The sequence below is a fragment of the Hyaena hyaena genome, unplaced genomic scaffold (assembly GCF_003009895.1).
Source record: "Hyaena hyaena isolate Hyena2069 unplaced genomic scaffold, ASM300989v1 scaffold_761, whole genome shotgun sequence".
NCBI classification, from domain to species: Eukaryota; Metazoa; Chordata; class Mammalia; order Carnivora; family Hyaenidae; genus Hyaena; species Hyaena hyaena.
Window position 1 is genome coordinate 179,570 of NW_024081393.1, and position 16,732 is coordinate 196,301.

General features: G+C 35.0%; 1 protein-coding gene across 7 annotated transcripts in view; it reads right to left on the reverse strand.

The window, feature by feature from the left end:
- Window positions 1-333: 333 nt before the first annotated feature.
- The window catches only part of CACNA2D1 (calcium voltage-gated channel auxiliary subunit alpha2delta 1), a 482,620-nt gene continuing 466,221 nt past the window's right edge, over window positions 334-16,732 (reverse strand). For all 7 annotated transcript variants that reach the window (XM_039218422.1, XM_039218421.1, XM_039218419.1 and 4 more), the window contains one exon: window positions 334-4,452. In XM_039218422.1, coding sequence (XP_039074353.1) covers window positions 4,336-4,452 — 117 coding nt within the window. In that variant the 3' untranslated portion in view covers window positions 334-4,335. The remainder of the gene's footprint in view (window positions 4,453-16,732) is intronic.

The following is a 16,732-nucleotide window of genomic DNA, read 5'->3' on the forward strand; positions in this document are numbered from 1 at the left end:
TATAAAATACACACGCATTTCAGATATTCTAACTTTAATTTTTGTTGAAGATTTTTTTAAATAATAGAAGCCCAAAGTCTGAACTATTACCCTCGCACAGGCCTTGATGATGGCCAAGAGCCATAGAAAAAGGGTCACAGCTAGGTAAAGGACTTGCAAGCACATTTGTTTATGAGTTGAGGTTTGTAATAGGAAAAGCCCTTTGCCAATCCCAAGTTTTATTTTCACCACCTTGAATTCTCTCCCCAGGAAGGCTTGATGAAAATATATTTATGACAGAGACTTCTGTCTCTTTCAACTGGATGTGATAGAATTAAATAATCCAAACTGTGGTGACTTTAAATGATAAACTTTTATTCTGAATATACTGTTTTTGCACAAGATTTAACACAACATTTTCTGGGATTATAAATATTTTTATAACAGTATTATACAAATTTTTACAAAATGTGTCGTATCAGGCTAGTTAATTTCCACAAAAGTGTCAAGAGAACATAATAAAGGGGAGAAAAGATCTTTTGTTCACAAAGCCAGTTGGCCTTTTGCATGGAAACACACTGAGCATTTCAATAAAAGTATCCCTAAAAGCATGATCCAACAATCATACAGCACAACAGAAAGGACAGCTTTGTCAGGTCACGCTGTAAACTCAACTGGCATCTGTACAAGACAGTACCCCATTTAGTCTCAGTGGAATTTCTTTGAGTTAATTCTGTGACCTAGAAGTAAGGTAGATGAAACTATAGGTAAGGGTTGTCTGAGTCTCTGAAATTCTGGAATTTATTCAACACTCGATACTTCTGTTGTATTGATTTGCTCTTGACAGAAATGTACACGGAGTATTAGCAATATTAACATTCTGCTAATGGGAAAACAATACAAGTTCTAGATAATGATGAGATCATTTAAATTGTGGGCACGTGAAATCGTTGTATTCTACCCTTAAAAAAGTCACAATGTCAGTTTTGTTTCACAAGGTCAAACTGTCTACCTCTAGATTTCTTAGTGTCAACTAACAATTAATGGAATAGTTTAGAGTTTTAAATTAAGACATAGAATTTAAGCTTTGGTGGAGAGGAAGATTAAAATGAGATGTAAAATATAAGAGAGCATCAAATAAGCAAGTAACACTTGGGTTGCAAAGGTCACTTAAAAGGGATACTGCCTATTTGAACCCAGTAAGGCCAGTTTTAAAGTTAATAAAAGGAATATTATAGGAAAACTTACAAATGGCAGCAACACTGTTTTGTTTTGTTTTGTTTTGTTTTCCAAGTTAAGCAGTAACGCCTCAAGCATTAGAAACATGAAAAAAGATCATACTAAAATCTTATAGGCCCAGGACCTAAAAATCTCTTCAATCGAACTTGCTAACTATGTCATGTTAAAAACCTGTTACAAATCTGGACCACGATTGGTGTTTGGCAGTAATGCTGGTTGTTCAAATGAAGAAAATATAAAGAAACCATTAATGCAGAAATCACTTCTGTTATTCAACACCAATGTAAGACTTATTTTGATCTCGTTTTAATGACAAACTACATTAAACTGGGTGAGTAGGGCCAAAGTGAAATAAACCTAAGAGTCTAAAAGCTTTTTTTTCTTGATCTCTTATATTGTTTAGTCTTTGACAGTCAATATCTCTAACGGGCTATTTGAGTTCTTGTCGACGATTAGAACTCACAGAAAATTCCTAAATTAAACAGAAGAGTTTGATGGAATGAGTGTTACTGTCTTTGAAATAATGCTAAAAGTAGGAAGACTAGTATTAAGCATGAGAACAATTTTTAGTCAGAAAGCACATTCTTAGCCAATTTATTACTACGTATCTGGTTCTCATAATATAGGTTTATTTTATAACAGAAAATAAAGGATCATAGCAAGACTCGTGCATGTAAATATATTTTGATGGCAAGTGGAATCAAGAGGACCCTGCCAAGAGATGCCAAGTTTAACTGTGATTGATGCAACAATAATGCAGTTGATGAAAACATACTATTTCAGTGACATTAGCCATGAAGATATACTTAATAGATTTTAAAGATAATTTTAAGGTAATGTGTTGTATGCTGGAAGCAATTCATTTGTTTTAATGTGCATCGTATATACACATGGACTAACATAATTTGATATTTTGATTTCCCCGTCCCAACACTTTCATGACTTAAAATAGTCTAGCAAAAGGTAACAATAAGATTTAAATATTTAACAAACAACATGATTTCAACATAGTGTCACTGGAGTGAGAAGTTCCGTATTTTTTTAAATCACTTTGGTGTTTTCTAAAATGTCAATACCAGTTACAAATGAGACTACAAAATCACAGCAATGAGATAGAAATGGTAACTGATGTCAACTCCTAGAACAATAGCTGGCAAAGTGATTCCATCCCCCCCATTTATAAATAAAAAAGAGTTTAAATAAGGAAATATACACAAAAGGTACCTTGGGTATATTGGTGGTCAGAGGGAATTACAAATGTATGCAAAGCTAAAAACAAAACAAATGTCTTTGAAGCTATGCTGCAGACTTGGTTATGTCTTTGATATGCAGAGCATATTAAAGCATGCTGGATAATGTTAATAAGATTTTGACTTAAAAATGACATATAAGAAAATTTCCAGCATAGACACACACCAGTATTTGGCATGTTCAAAATAAAAACAAATGCATTGTGCCATAAAAAATATCTGCATACTTTTAGCCTTCGGCAGAATTACTCTCTTTAACTAGAATTACACATTCATTGTTTTTACCCTTTCTTTAAACACTGTCGACTCCTGAAAATTATTTTTAAAAGCATAAATAATAATCTACCATATTACTCTATAATGAAATATCTGATTTACTACACTAATCATTTTCACCAATGAGGCTGTATAAAAACAATTTTGATTATTCACAATCAAGTATTCATGTGTATACATACAGATTCAAGGTTTCCTATTTGTTCAGATTGTTATAAAACCCTCAGCAAACTGCATGGAAATTTTGGTCAAGTGATCATACTGGTTAAAATGGAGGGACAGAAGCAGCAGCAGCAGCAGAAAAGTTTGGACTGTATGTGCTACTATTCCAACGAACAAAGAGGAAACCTAGTGAATCTTCATTGAGAACATATATGTACTCTTCAAAAAATAAATGTGTCAAATCTGATTTATGTACTTAAAATATCTGTACATAGGTTTTCAGGCAAAAGCACGAGTCTGTATAAAATCCATTAATTCCCATTTCACCATTTCCCTAACCCAATCATTCAGCATTGACATTGCACAGTATATTCAGAGTAATTGAACGACATTTGTAAGGATGACTTAAGTGCATTCCACTGCAAGGTTCAGAGTCTTACATAACAATAATGTCACTCAGTTAACTTTTCAAAGGACTATACTCTACAGTAAGAGAAAAACAAACCGAAAGTTAAAATAGCAGCAGCATCATGCAAAATACCCTTGGTAACCAAAGTTCATTTATCACGAGAAAAAACGTTTTCCCCTCCCCCCAACAAGCTTCTCTTAGAGCGTTTTGAAATATCTGGCTAGCACTACATAACTTTACTGTGAACAGAAGAAACATTACATCGAAGCATTTATTAAGGGCTTACATTTATGAGGAAATAGGTAACATATTCAAATTGCATCTTCAAGCACCTTTAGTTTAATAGTTTCTCGGTTATTATTTTCAAACACCAATTCATTCCCTCAACTAAACTTAATGGGTCATCATTTGTATTATATTTTTGGCAGAGAAGCCATTCTTCATAAGGCATTTAACTTATGGCAATTTTTTTTTTGTAGAAAATTAGCCATTATTTCTATGTCAACAGATTACACCAATCTCTCTCTCCCTTTTTATTTTTTTTTTCAATAATCATTACTTAAAGCAGGAAATAATTTTTAACAGAAGAATTCTTGAAGGCAAAAATGACTCCCGTATTTTCCTCTAGAGATTTGCTTGGTAAAAGAACAAAAATTGCAGCAAGTCAAAATTCATTGTCAAGGTCAAGACAATTTGTATGATTCATAAACAGTATGGGGAGCCCTTTTACACGTAATCACCAACAACACAACAACAAACTCTCAAATTTTCCCACAGAGCATGTATAGAATTTTGCTTTGATGTTATACATAGATGATGCAGCATTCACACAAGTTCAAGGATCTGATACCCTGACATGCAGCCAGTGGGTGTCATATGAGTCTGCGCCTTAGATTTATGCCATGGTATGGGCCCAGCTAGTGTTCTGCTGATTCCACAGTTGACCCTATTTTAATGCAACTGAGGGCTCATGGTTTGGCAGGGTCTGGAGTTTAATTATGCAGATTTAGTTTTAGAAGGTCATAACTGGCAGTGTCTGCTGCCAGATAAAAGCCAAAGTAGTACAAACTGGACTCCAATGATGGACCACAGGGAGGGATTCAATCCAGAAACGCCACCGCAGTCAGTATAATCCTCCTGTTGGAAAGAAATACTCAGTAAGAATCTTTCGGAGCACCCAAGTTTAGTCCACTTCTGAACTCACCGTACAAAACTGCTTTAATGTGAATCCAAAGAAATTATAATTACCCTAGGTTTCATAGTTCAACAGTTCGGAATAAAGCAATTTCTCTAGTACTGTTTCAAGAGTGCCATATATTTTTAGTTGCAGATTTTGATGATTAAGAAGGAAAATATGTTAACAAAAAATACTGTTGAGTAATATACTAGTTGCTAAATAAAAAAAGAAACTTTTATAGTTCCAAATATTCTTATATGCTCATAAACATAAGAAGTAAAAATAAAATTTACTAGTAGATTTTATAATCCCCAAGAATTATGACTTTAGCCATTAGGCTCAATAAGGCCAAGTGTGGAACTGGTAAAATCAACATGAAAAATAAACTTTTTTATTTTCCATATCCCTTATATCCAACTTCAAAGGTGAACATACCATGCTGCACCTGTAGCACCTGGACCTTGACCAAAATTAAGAATAATGTATTTGAACCATACCTGAAAGGACACTCTAAAAACATATTCAAAATAGCTAAGCTAGCAAGAGTCGTTTGTGTAGTTTATAGAACCATGAAATAGAAGCAATTGATAACCTGTTTGCATGCCCCATTGTGTAGTGATGGCTCATGAAGTCATTAAGTACCATGCTATTGGAAAAATTATACTTTATCTTTTATTCCTAGGTTCTGTATTCTTTTTTTTAAATTTTTTCTAATGTTTTATTTATTTCTGAGAGAGCGAGACACAGCATGAGCAGGGGAGGGTCAGAGAGAGAGAGGGAGACACAGTATCTGAAATAGGCTTCAGGCTCTGAGCTAGCTGTCAGCACAGAGCCCGATGTGGGGCCCGAACCCACAAACTGTGAGATCGTGACCTGAGCTGACGTCGGATGCTTAACCGACTGAGCCACGCAGGTGCCCCTCCTAAGTTCTGTATTCTGTAACATCCTTTAATTCCCTTTAATTAGTGAATTTCCTAAAAGATGTTTAGAGAAGAGGTGCCCGGGTGGCTCATTCTGTTAAGCATCTGACTCTTGGTTTCGACTCAGGCCATGATCTAACAGCTGGTGGGATAGAGACCCACGTCCACAGCATAGAGCCGACTTGGGATTCTCTCTCTCCCATTCTCTCTGCCCCTCCCATGAATGCCTACATTCTCAATCCTCTCAAAATAAATTGAAAAAAAAAAAAAAAGATGTTTAGGAAAACAATTAGATATGAAGGTTTTTTCCTTAAAGCCTTCACTATGCCAAGGCTCATCTTGCCTTGGCTAATCAAAAGAATAGGCGATACAAGTAAAGAAATGAGTAAAATGTTCAGAATAATTTTACAAAGACTCAGCTTGTTTGGCTTGTTTTCCTCAGTAGGGTTTAATACAGTTCTTGCCACCCAGTAAGTAAAATTTCTTTGGGTTGCGTTTTGAGGCAGAATGCTTTCTCTGTTTGTTAAAGAGATGTCTGAAAGAAACAAAAGAATCTATTATGAAAAAGTTTATTTCTCATAATCAACTAAATTCAAGGAGAAGCATAAAATAATGATCAATTCTTGGTCCTCATTGTATTTGACTTGTCAGGAGTATTTGGCAATGTAGAATATTCTCCCCTTGAAATATGTTCTTATGTATATTTGCCTAATACTTCTGGTTTCCTCCAACATTGTTTTGGGTTCATCTTGCTTTCTTTGCCTCCGCATGCTTCTCTTCATACTCTCTACATGATGGACTTTTCCAAGGGTTACTTCTTTTAATTTATACTTTATTCCTAGATAATCTAGTCCTATAGCTTTAAATTCCATACATTTGTTAATAACTGCTACTTTTATCTTTTTTAATAGGAAAATGATTTTTGTTTTTTTCATGTTTTTTTTAATTCAAAGTATGAGTTTTAGTTTTAATGGACAAATAAAATTGTAAGATACTTGAAGTGTACACTTAGGTGATCTGATATACTTAGATATTGTGAAAGGATAACCCCTTCCCCCATCAAATAAGTAACATGTTCATTACTCACATATTTATCATTTTCCCCCTTTGGTGAGAATATTTAATTTTACAGGGTTATCAACTGTAAGCCTGCAAACAATTAGAATGGTAATATCAAAGATCACTGATCATAGATCACCTTAACAAACATAATAATGGTGAAAACGTTTGAAATAGTGTGAAAACGGTAAGTGACACAAAGATACAAAGTAAGCATTTGCTGTTGGAAAAATGGCAAAAATACATATGCCTGAGGCAGGGTTCCCGCAAACCTTCAATTTGTGAAAAAAAAATTTGCAGTATCTGTAAAGTGCAATAAAGCCAAGTGCAGTAAAACAAGGTATGCTCAGATCTGTTGACCAATTGTAGGTCTTTGGGAAACTTCTATTCAGATTCTCTGCCCACTCTTGAATCAGATTTCTTTTGATATTAACTGACTTGTATGATTTCTTTATATATTTGGGATATTGGTCCTTATCAGATAAATAATTTGCAAATAATTCCTCCCATTTTGTGGATTGCCTTTCAATTTTGTTGGTTTTCCTTGCTGTGCAGAAGCTTCTAGTTTTGGTGTAGTCCCACGCTTATTTTTGCCATTGTCGCTGGGATCAAATTTTTAAAAAATCATTGCCAAAACTAATGTCAACAAGGTAACATTGGTTTTCTTCTGGGAATTTTATGGTTTCAGGTCTTATATTCAAGTAGTTAATCCATTTTCAGTTGATTTTTGTGTACAGTGTAAGATAGTGGTCCAATTTTATTTGTGTGTGGTCTTTCCATTTTCTCAGTGCTATGTTGTTTTAAGTTTTTAAAAAGTGTTTTAAAGAGAGAGTGCAAGCAGGGGAGAACTGGAGAGGGGGAAAGAGAGAATCTAAAGCAGTCTTCATACTAAGCATGAAGTGCAGGACTAGATCCCATGACCTTGGAATCATGACCTGAGTTGAAATCAAGAGTCGGGCACTCAACTGACTGAGCTACCCTGGTGCCCCACCAGTGCTGTGTATTTAGGAGACTGTTCTTTCCCATTATATATTCTTGGCTCCTTTGTCATAAATTAATAGAATATACATGGGTTTACTTCTGGGTTGTTTTGTTACATTGATCTGTGTGTCTGTGTGTGCGTGTGTGCCAGTACCACACTGTTTTGATTAATGTATAAAATAGTTTGAAATCAAGAAGTGTGATGGCTCCAGCTTTGTCCTTCTTTGTCAAGATGGCTTTGCCTTTTAGGGTTTTGTGGTTTCATACATATGTCAGAATCATTTGTTCTATTTCAGTAAAAAATGTCACTGAAATTTTGATAGGAATTGCAGTGAGTCTGTAGATTGCTTTGAATAGTATGCACATTTTAACAATATAAATTCTAATTAATGGGAACTAGTATCTTTCCATTTGTGTATTTTTCAGTTTTGTTACAATTTTTAGTGTTTTCACTAGTGTTTTCAATTTCATGTTACACTTTTTAGTGTTTCCTCCTTTGTTAAATTTGCTATTTGACTTTTTGATAGAAGTATAAATGAAATTATTTTCACAACTTGTTATTTTATGAGGGAATAAAATTCAACCTATTTTACATTATTTTTTTTAGTGTTTCTTGCAATTTTACTAAATTTGTTTATTCTAAGGTGGAGTCCTTAGGGTTTTCTATATATAGTACCATATCATCTGCAAATATAGTTTTAATTCTTCTTGTGCAATTTGGATGTCTAATACTTCTTTTTCTTGCCTGATTGCTCTGCCTAGAACTTTAAGTACTATGTTAAAGGAAAGTGGCAATGTCCGTTCATCCTTTTCTTATTCATGGCATTAGAGGAAAAGCTTTTAGCATTTGACAATTGAGTATGTTAGCTGTGGGCCTTTATTATGCTGAAGTACAAATCTTATATACTAACTTTGTTAAAAGCCTTTAATCACAGTGGATGTTAAATTTTGCAAGCGCTTTCTCTGCATTTATTGAGATCAGATGATTTTTTCCCCCTTCACTTTGTTAATATGGTATATCATCCTGGTTCATGTGTGAATGTTAAACTTGATCCACTTGATCGTGGTATATGGTTTTGTGGTGTTGGAGTCAGCTGGCTAACATTTTGTTGAGGATTTTTGCATCTAGGTTCTTCAAAGATACTGGTGTGTAACTTTCTATTTTTGCAGTGTCCTTGTCTGGTTTTGGTATTATGGTGAGACTGGCATTGTGAAATGAATTTGAAAGTGTTCCCACTTGCTATTTTTTGGAACTGTTTGAGAGGGATTGGTATTAATTCTTCTTGGAATGTTTGGTTTAATTTACCAGTGAAGTCATCTGGTCCTGGGCTTTGATTGTTGGGAGAGAGCTGATTCAATCTGCTTACTAGTAACTGATATATTCAGATTTTCTATTTCTTCATGAATCATTCTTGATAGGCTACATATTTTTTAGGAATTTATCAATTTTCTCTAGATTTTCCCTTTTTTTGCCATGTAATTATTTACATAGTAATTTCTGATGATCTTCTATAATTTGTGATAACAATTTTAATGTCTCATTTTTCATTCCTAGTTTTATTTAATCATCTTTTCCTTGGGAAGTCTAGCTGAAGTTTTGTTTATCTACTCAAAAAAAACAACTTAGTTGCAATGATCATTTGTATTGTCTTTTTAGTTTCTATTTCACTTATTTCCTGCCATGATCTTTGTTTTTTCCTACCCCCCAGAATTAGACTTCGTTTGCTATTAATCTTTGAGGTGTAAATTAAATTAAAAGGTCTATTCTTAATATAGGTGTTTATCACTATAAACTTTCCTCTTCGAACTGCTTTGCTGCTTGCCAATAGTTTTGGTTCAGTAAATTCCCATCTTCATTTGTCTCATTTATGTGTGTGTGTGTGTGTGTGTGCGCGCGCGCGTGTGTGTGTGCGTGTGTGTGTGTGTGTGTGTGTGTTTATAATTTCTCTTATGATTTCTTCTTTGACCCACGGTTGTTTAGAGGCATATTGTTTAATCTCCATATATTTGCGAATTCACAATTTTTCTTCATATATTTGATTTCTAGTTTGATACAACTGTGGTCAGAGAAGATGTTTGATAGGATTTCAATCTTCTCATTTATTAAGGCTTTTTTGGTGACTTAACATATGTTCTATCCTGGAAGATGTTCCAAGTTCATTTCAGAAGAAAGTGTAGTATGCTGCTTTAGGATAGAATGTTCTGTAAGTGTCACTTAAATCCATCTGGTCTAATGGGTAATTTAACTCCAGGGTTTGCTTATTTTTTTGTCTGATTGATCTATCCATGATGAAAGTGGGGAGCTGAAATCTCCTACTAAAGTATTATTACTATTACTGTATTCCTGCCTACTTCTCCTTTAGGTCTGGTAATATTTGCCATACATCTTTAAGTGCCTATATATAAGGTGCATAAATATTTATAAAAGTTCTATCCACTTTTGACTGAACCCTTTATCAATATATAATGATTGTATCTCTTAGTACAGTTTTTGTGTTGGAGTCTATTGTGTCTAATTATAGCTACCCCAGCTTTCTTTTGATTTACATTTGCATGGAATATATTTTTCTATCCATTTAATTTCACATACTTTAAGGTATGTGTCCTTAAAGCTAAAGAGTGCAGTTTTGTTTTTCCTGATGACTAGTGATGTTGAATATCTTTTCATGTAGCTGTTGGCCATTTTGATGTCATCTTTGAAAATGTCTATTTAGTTTTACTGCCCATTTTTAAATGGTTGTTTTAATTAAACACTTTAATGAGTTCTTCATATATTATGATTTCGTATACATGGCTTGCAATTTTTCCCTCATTCTGTAGGTTGTCTTTTCATTTGGTTATTTCTTTTGCTGTGCAGAAGCACTCAAAGTTGCTGTAGTCCCATTTGATGATTTCTGTTTTTGATTTTTGTGCTTTTGGTATTGTATCCAAAAATCATTCACAGCAACAATGTCGAGGAACTTCTTCACTACTTTGTCTTCTAGGATGTTTTTTAGTATCAGGTCTTAAAGTCTTTGATCCATTCTGAGTTAATTTCTGTGTATAAGATAAGCATCCAGTTTCACTGCCCTGCATGTGTTTAATTTTATAGCACCATTTGTTGGTGACTATCCTTTGCCCATGGGGTGTTCTTGGCTATTATGCTATTAGTTGACCATATATACACAAGGATTTTCCTTCTGGGCTGTCTTCTATTCCGCTAGTTTATGTGTCTTTTTTTTTTTTTGTGCCAGTACCATACTGTTTTGATTACTGTAAGTTTATAGTACAGTCTAAAATCAAGAAATCTGATACCTGCACCTTTGTTTTTTTTCCTCAGGACTGCTATGATATTTGGGTCTTGGGTGAGACCATATGAATTTTAGAATTCTTTTTTTCCTACTTCTGTGGAAAATGCTGTTGGCATTTTGATGGGGACTATATTAAATCCACAGATGGCTTTGGGTGGTATGGACATTTTACAATATTAATTCTTCAAACCCATAAATACACAATGTCTATTTATGTTTCTCTTCTTTCTCTCAGCAAAGTCTTGTAGTTTTCATTGAGCAGCTCTTTCACTTCCTGGAAGTTACTCCTAAATACTTTGTTTTGGATGCCGTTGTGAATGGGATAGTTTCTTTTTCGGACGTTTTATTATTAGTGTATAGGAATGCAACTGTTATCTGTATCCTACAACTTTACTGAAATTATGGACTGGTGCCAACAGTCTTTTTGATGGGGTCTTTGGGTTTTCCTTTATACAGAACCATATCATCTGTCAATACTGACAGTTTTACTGCTTCCTTCCCTATTTGGTTCACTGTTATTTCTTTGTCTCACCTAAAATTCTAGCTAGGACTTCTAGCACTATATTGAATGAGAGAAGTGAAAATGGGCATTCTGTCTCACCTCTGATCTTAGAGTTAAAGCTCTGCATTTTCCTCCACTGAGTGTAATGTTAGCTGTGTGTCATATATATGGCTGTTATTAGGTTGAAGGATGTTCCTCTATACCCTGTCTGACCAAGATTTTTATCATGAAATGATGTTTTATTTGTCCAAGGGTCTTTTTTCAAATCTATTCATGCCATTTTTTATGTTATTACTGTGATACATTACATTCACTTCTTTGACTTTTTGTACTTTTTAATGTATTTTCTTTATTGAAGTTCTCATTTAGCTCATGGATTTTTTTCCCCCTGACTTTTGGTGAACTGTGTATTTGCCAGTGTTCCGCGGTAGCCTAGAAGATCAGCTCTACTGGCCACCAGTGCCAAGTGATAAAGTGAGGTTTTCTTTGGGCAGCAGTCTTAAAAGCCAAATGCCAGATGGGTCCACAAGTTCCTTTTGGAGACACATCAGTGACCTGGATTATGTCACAGGGTCAAAGTGGAGGCATTGCTCTCTACCTTCCTCTGTGTCTAAGGAGGCCTGCTGTCATCCTCTAATTATGTGCTAAATCAGAAGCCATATTCTCAGGCTTTAGCCATTAAAGTATGCAAATACCGCTATCAGAGAATGACTGGGTTTAGGGCATTGATGTTTGGTCCATCTTCACTGAGCCTTGGAAGGAAAGCACAGTGAGTACTTGGGAGCCTGTTGACAATTGTTTCTTTGTTGGTTAGGGTCTTGTCCCCATATTAGACTTTCAGAGGTGGTTGTTGGGGACACTGTACTTTGGATAAAAGTCTTATAAGTTTGAGTACTTGGTATTCAGACCAAACTCTTCTTCATTCCTCAGGGAAGAGCTAGGAGTTTAAATTACACTCCTGATTACATGCTACTATGCCAGAGCTAGGGATTATGGGGATAGTGTGTCTCAGCCTTTCCTGTTTCGCAGTGGCTGTTTTCCCATTCACCCAATATGTATGGGTCATTCACCTAGTTTCTCCATTCTTTTCAGAGGAAAGTGCTTTGTTTATAGTTACAGGTTTAGCATGTCTGCGGGATAAAGTGAGTGTGGCACTTCCTATGTCACTATCTTGGACCAGAGCTGCAAAAACTCAGTTTTGAATCTTCAGATCTGAATTCTCCTTTGACCTCTGCAGGGACTGATTTCTGCCATCTCTCTTCTTTGATGCCCCAGAAAGGTCTCAAACTTGCCAAAAAAAAGACACTATTTTTCAAATGTAATCCACCAGCATATCCTCTTAACTTTAGCTTCAAAATATATCCCCAGACTTACCACTTCTCACCATCTTGTGCCTTAGTCACCATCATTTCTTGTCTAGACTCCTTCAAAAGCTGCCTCCCTGTCTCATGGCTTCTACGCTTGCTTTTTTACAATAGTTTTTAAACCAAAAATAATCTCCTTAAAAGCATAGATCAAAATTTTTATCACTCTCAGAACAAAATCCAAATTTCTTAGCAAGGCCTGAAAAGCCTCATGTGTCCAGAGCTTGGCTGCTGCTCTCCCTGTATCCTCTCCCCAGCCCTCAGCTCACTCTGCTCCAGTAACACGTCTGTCTGCAACAGGCCAAGGTGGGTACTGTCTCAGGGACTTGGCACTTGCTCTTCTCTTTGTTCAAATACTTTTCCTGCTAGGTTGGGTGACCATATAAAGAAACAGGATGCTCACTTACATTTGAGCTCCAGATGAAAATAATATTTTTTCATGTAAATAGATCTTAAATCTCTCACACCCATATGAGTGGTCAGTACTTGATAAATGAATAGTGGGTAGTCAATAAAACAGCACAGGTACAGCCTAGTTAGAAACACTGCCAACATAAAATCGTAATGTAAAGGCTTGGCTCTTGACCAGTTTCTAATTTCGTGTTAATTTGATGGAATGAAAAATCAGCATACAAACAAGACCCATTAATGTAGTATGGGTAGGTTTTGTCAAGAAATTCTTGTTAATATAAAACAAATGTGTTATGAAAAGAAAAAAATATCTCTAACTCTGGTCCACTGTTTTTATTTGTTCAGTTGAATTTCCTATGTGTCATGATGCCTGTTTCAGTCTGGGAGGGGGTAGGTTAGATAAGTTATTTGAAGTCCATCAAGACTGCAAGTTGATTTCACACTAAAAATCTGCCTTTCAGTTTCCTTCATATTTTCTCATGTGTTTCCCATGGGCAACTACATACACCAAGACTTGAAATTATTCTATGAAATAAAAGATACATTCTAAATCACAAATGCACAGATTTAGGAGAAACCTTAGCATTTGCTCTCTCTCAAAGAGAGACCCAAATCCCACTAACACTATAAGCAGGTAAATCAGTCTGATTTTTAAAGATGGGTACCTTGTTTCAGTTTAACACGCTCAGGTAGAAAAATGATGAGGTGCTAATGCTAAATCTATTTTTTAAGTTTGGTAATGTTTTTCAATTTTCTTCTAGAGACTTTTTTCAAAACACTCTTGATAAGCATATCAACAGAGAAGTCCTTTTCCATTACTCATTAAAAGAAACAACGCCTAAACTGTATTTACATTCATATGATTTTGCTCCCAAGGCTCTCTTTTTAAGACAACACCAACTAATGGCGTTTTAATTCTCTCTTGTTAAACATGTATCACTCAACTCTTAACTTGGCCTTTCTCTCCCAAACCAGAATAACCTGGGTGACTAACTGCGCATAATAAGAGCTCAATATTTTCTGAATTATATTCATTATATCCAAAAGGCACATCACTGGTGAAGACACTCACCAAAAACTGGCTGACTTTTGAATTTAAACAGGTCTGTAGTTAAATCACCTACAGCAGCTTCAAAGAAAATGTATTTTTAAAATTATTGAGGTAGATAGAACTATACAGTGTAGATTTTTTAATGGGAATGAGTTCTCTGACAGACAATTTGTTCTACACAGCACTGTAAACCATTAACCACATTAACTCATGAAGTTGGTAGTAATGTGTTCAACTACACAAATGCATGTGTGTATGTTTCTATACACATAGCTGCACCTTCATTCTTCATGTACCCAATAATCTGCTTTCATAAATTAGGTTTGCAGTTTACAGAAAATAAGTAACTTCATCGAGGACACAGATTATTGGCTGGCTTGCTTTGATAAACTTTAGTTTTATTTTTCTTTTGTTCCTTACCACTTAACTTGTCCAAAAGCTGCTGTCAAAAGGTCTCATTTGGATACTTGGTGCAGGGTAAGGGGCTTCATACCTAGATATCTGTAGACATTCATTCTATAAACGCTTACATACCATCCTTTAGAAAATGTGAGAGGTGACGCCAGCATCCCAGCTGCCCTGTGAGCGGAATCTAGCACACCACACATTCATAGTTACGGCTAGACTAGCAGGGAGCTTAGACTTGACCTTTATTGGTCTTCACTGTAACAACAGCCAATTAACCTCAGTATTTTTTGATAATATTTATTTTTTTCAACTTTGTATTGTTTCAGAGGAAAGCATATTTCTTTGGATATTATTATAACAACACTCACATTGCATAGACGAGATTCACTGTTCGTTACTGATAACTGTGGTTGCAAACACTCAAGTCTTATTAACGTAAAGTGTATGCCCTCTACATCATCTTCTCAAGACTATTCATTATAAATTCCTCAAGGACACAATAATATTAGGGAATCCCAGATGGGTTCTTTTGATCTTTTAAATATTATTTCATTAAGATATACTGACCCCATCCAGCTGAATCCACAGTGATATTTACTTTCTTGGTAAATTTATAGTTTTGGTGAGAAAGAAAAATATCAAAGAAAATTTAATCATATTTTTGAGGGGAGAGTCTTGGAAAAAAATAAATTCATTCTTACCTATAGATTTTTAAGGTAAAGGTAAAAAGGGAGCTGATCTATGGTTTTGAAGCCTGTCAAGCTTAGCTAAAAATTCTATAATAGAGTGAATATTTACACTATTCTTCACCTTTAGAATATGGTGTGATAATTTTCACTCTTATGTTTTAGCTTTGCTCATTTCTATCATCACAAATAGGGATAGGCATAAAAAAGACAACATGAAAAATATGATTTTACTATACTTTTCATATGCAAATGGTATAGTCACCCGGCACCTTACTTCAGAGAGCTACCTATCAATTTAAAACATAGGTTCACAGAGAGGGATCATTTCATTTTGGTCTTTTAATTATCCAGGTCAGCTAGGTTTCTTTCACTTGGACTCCTTTGCCACAAAGACTATTATTTTATTATCCCGGGGGGGAAAAAAAAAAAACCCTAGTTTTCTGAGACTCCCTCTGTTCCACTTTGCTCCCCCTCTGATGAGCACACTCCACTCACAGTAATGGCCATATCTCCATCTAGTGGTTTCCTAATCAATGAATACCTGGAGAGCAGTGAAGGAAGATCACGATAAAAGTTGTTCTAGTAACACTAACCATGAGGATTCCAGAGCATCAGGAATCAAACTGCAAAGCTGAAATAAAACCCTGAACACAAGTTCGGGGCCTACAACAATGATGTAGTCATATTAATAATATATTTCAGAAATTGGTCAAAGGTTCATAATAGATGATCATTTTAGCCTAGACACTGTTAAGTCATTCTAAGTAAAACAAACTTAGAAATTGGAAGCACTTGTACCAAAATATTGCAACAGCATTAATATTATGGCAGTAAAAAATATAAAAAGTTAATTCAGTCATATTTGTTTTCAAAAGAAAAGGAAGCATGGCATTATTGACTTAGAAAATAATGTTTGATAAAAGTGAAATGGCTCATTAGTTTTATGTCAGCATCTTTTGAAACTTGATATGACCAGCTCTTATCATTGTTCTCAGGGTATTTTTCTTTAGTAAAAGCTAGACATCATGAAACATATACTATCTCCCATAAGGATTTAATCTTCATAGAAAACCTTATAAGAAAACACTGAGTTTTAAATAAACATGGGGAAGGATATGCTGGGTTTGGGATGCGAAACTTAAGCAATATTTGAATTTAGCCATTTACAAAACAATATTATTACTGGAATTTTCATAACCTGGTTTCAGGACATTGATTATAGTGAATTTAGGGACATGGATTATTGATTAAAATTTTAAGCCAAACACACACAGAAAGAAAAATGAGAGAAAGTGACTGACCATCCACACCACATGAAAACTTGCAGTAAAATGAAGATAGGAGCTGACATCATGGTACAGGCAAGACTCGCTGTGCACATAAGTTGATCCTATTAATAACGGGCAAAGTAGCAAGTACAGGGAAAGGAAAGAAAACACAGAGAAGAAGACATACAAGATGAGATTTCATGCAATTTGCTGGCAGTTAGCAGTTTATGAGAGCCTCCATCCAGAGCAGAGTCACAGTGACCATTGCAAGTAAGCATTACCAAAATATTTCACTGC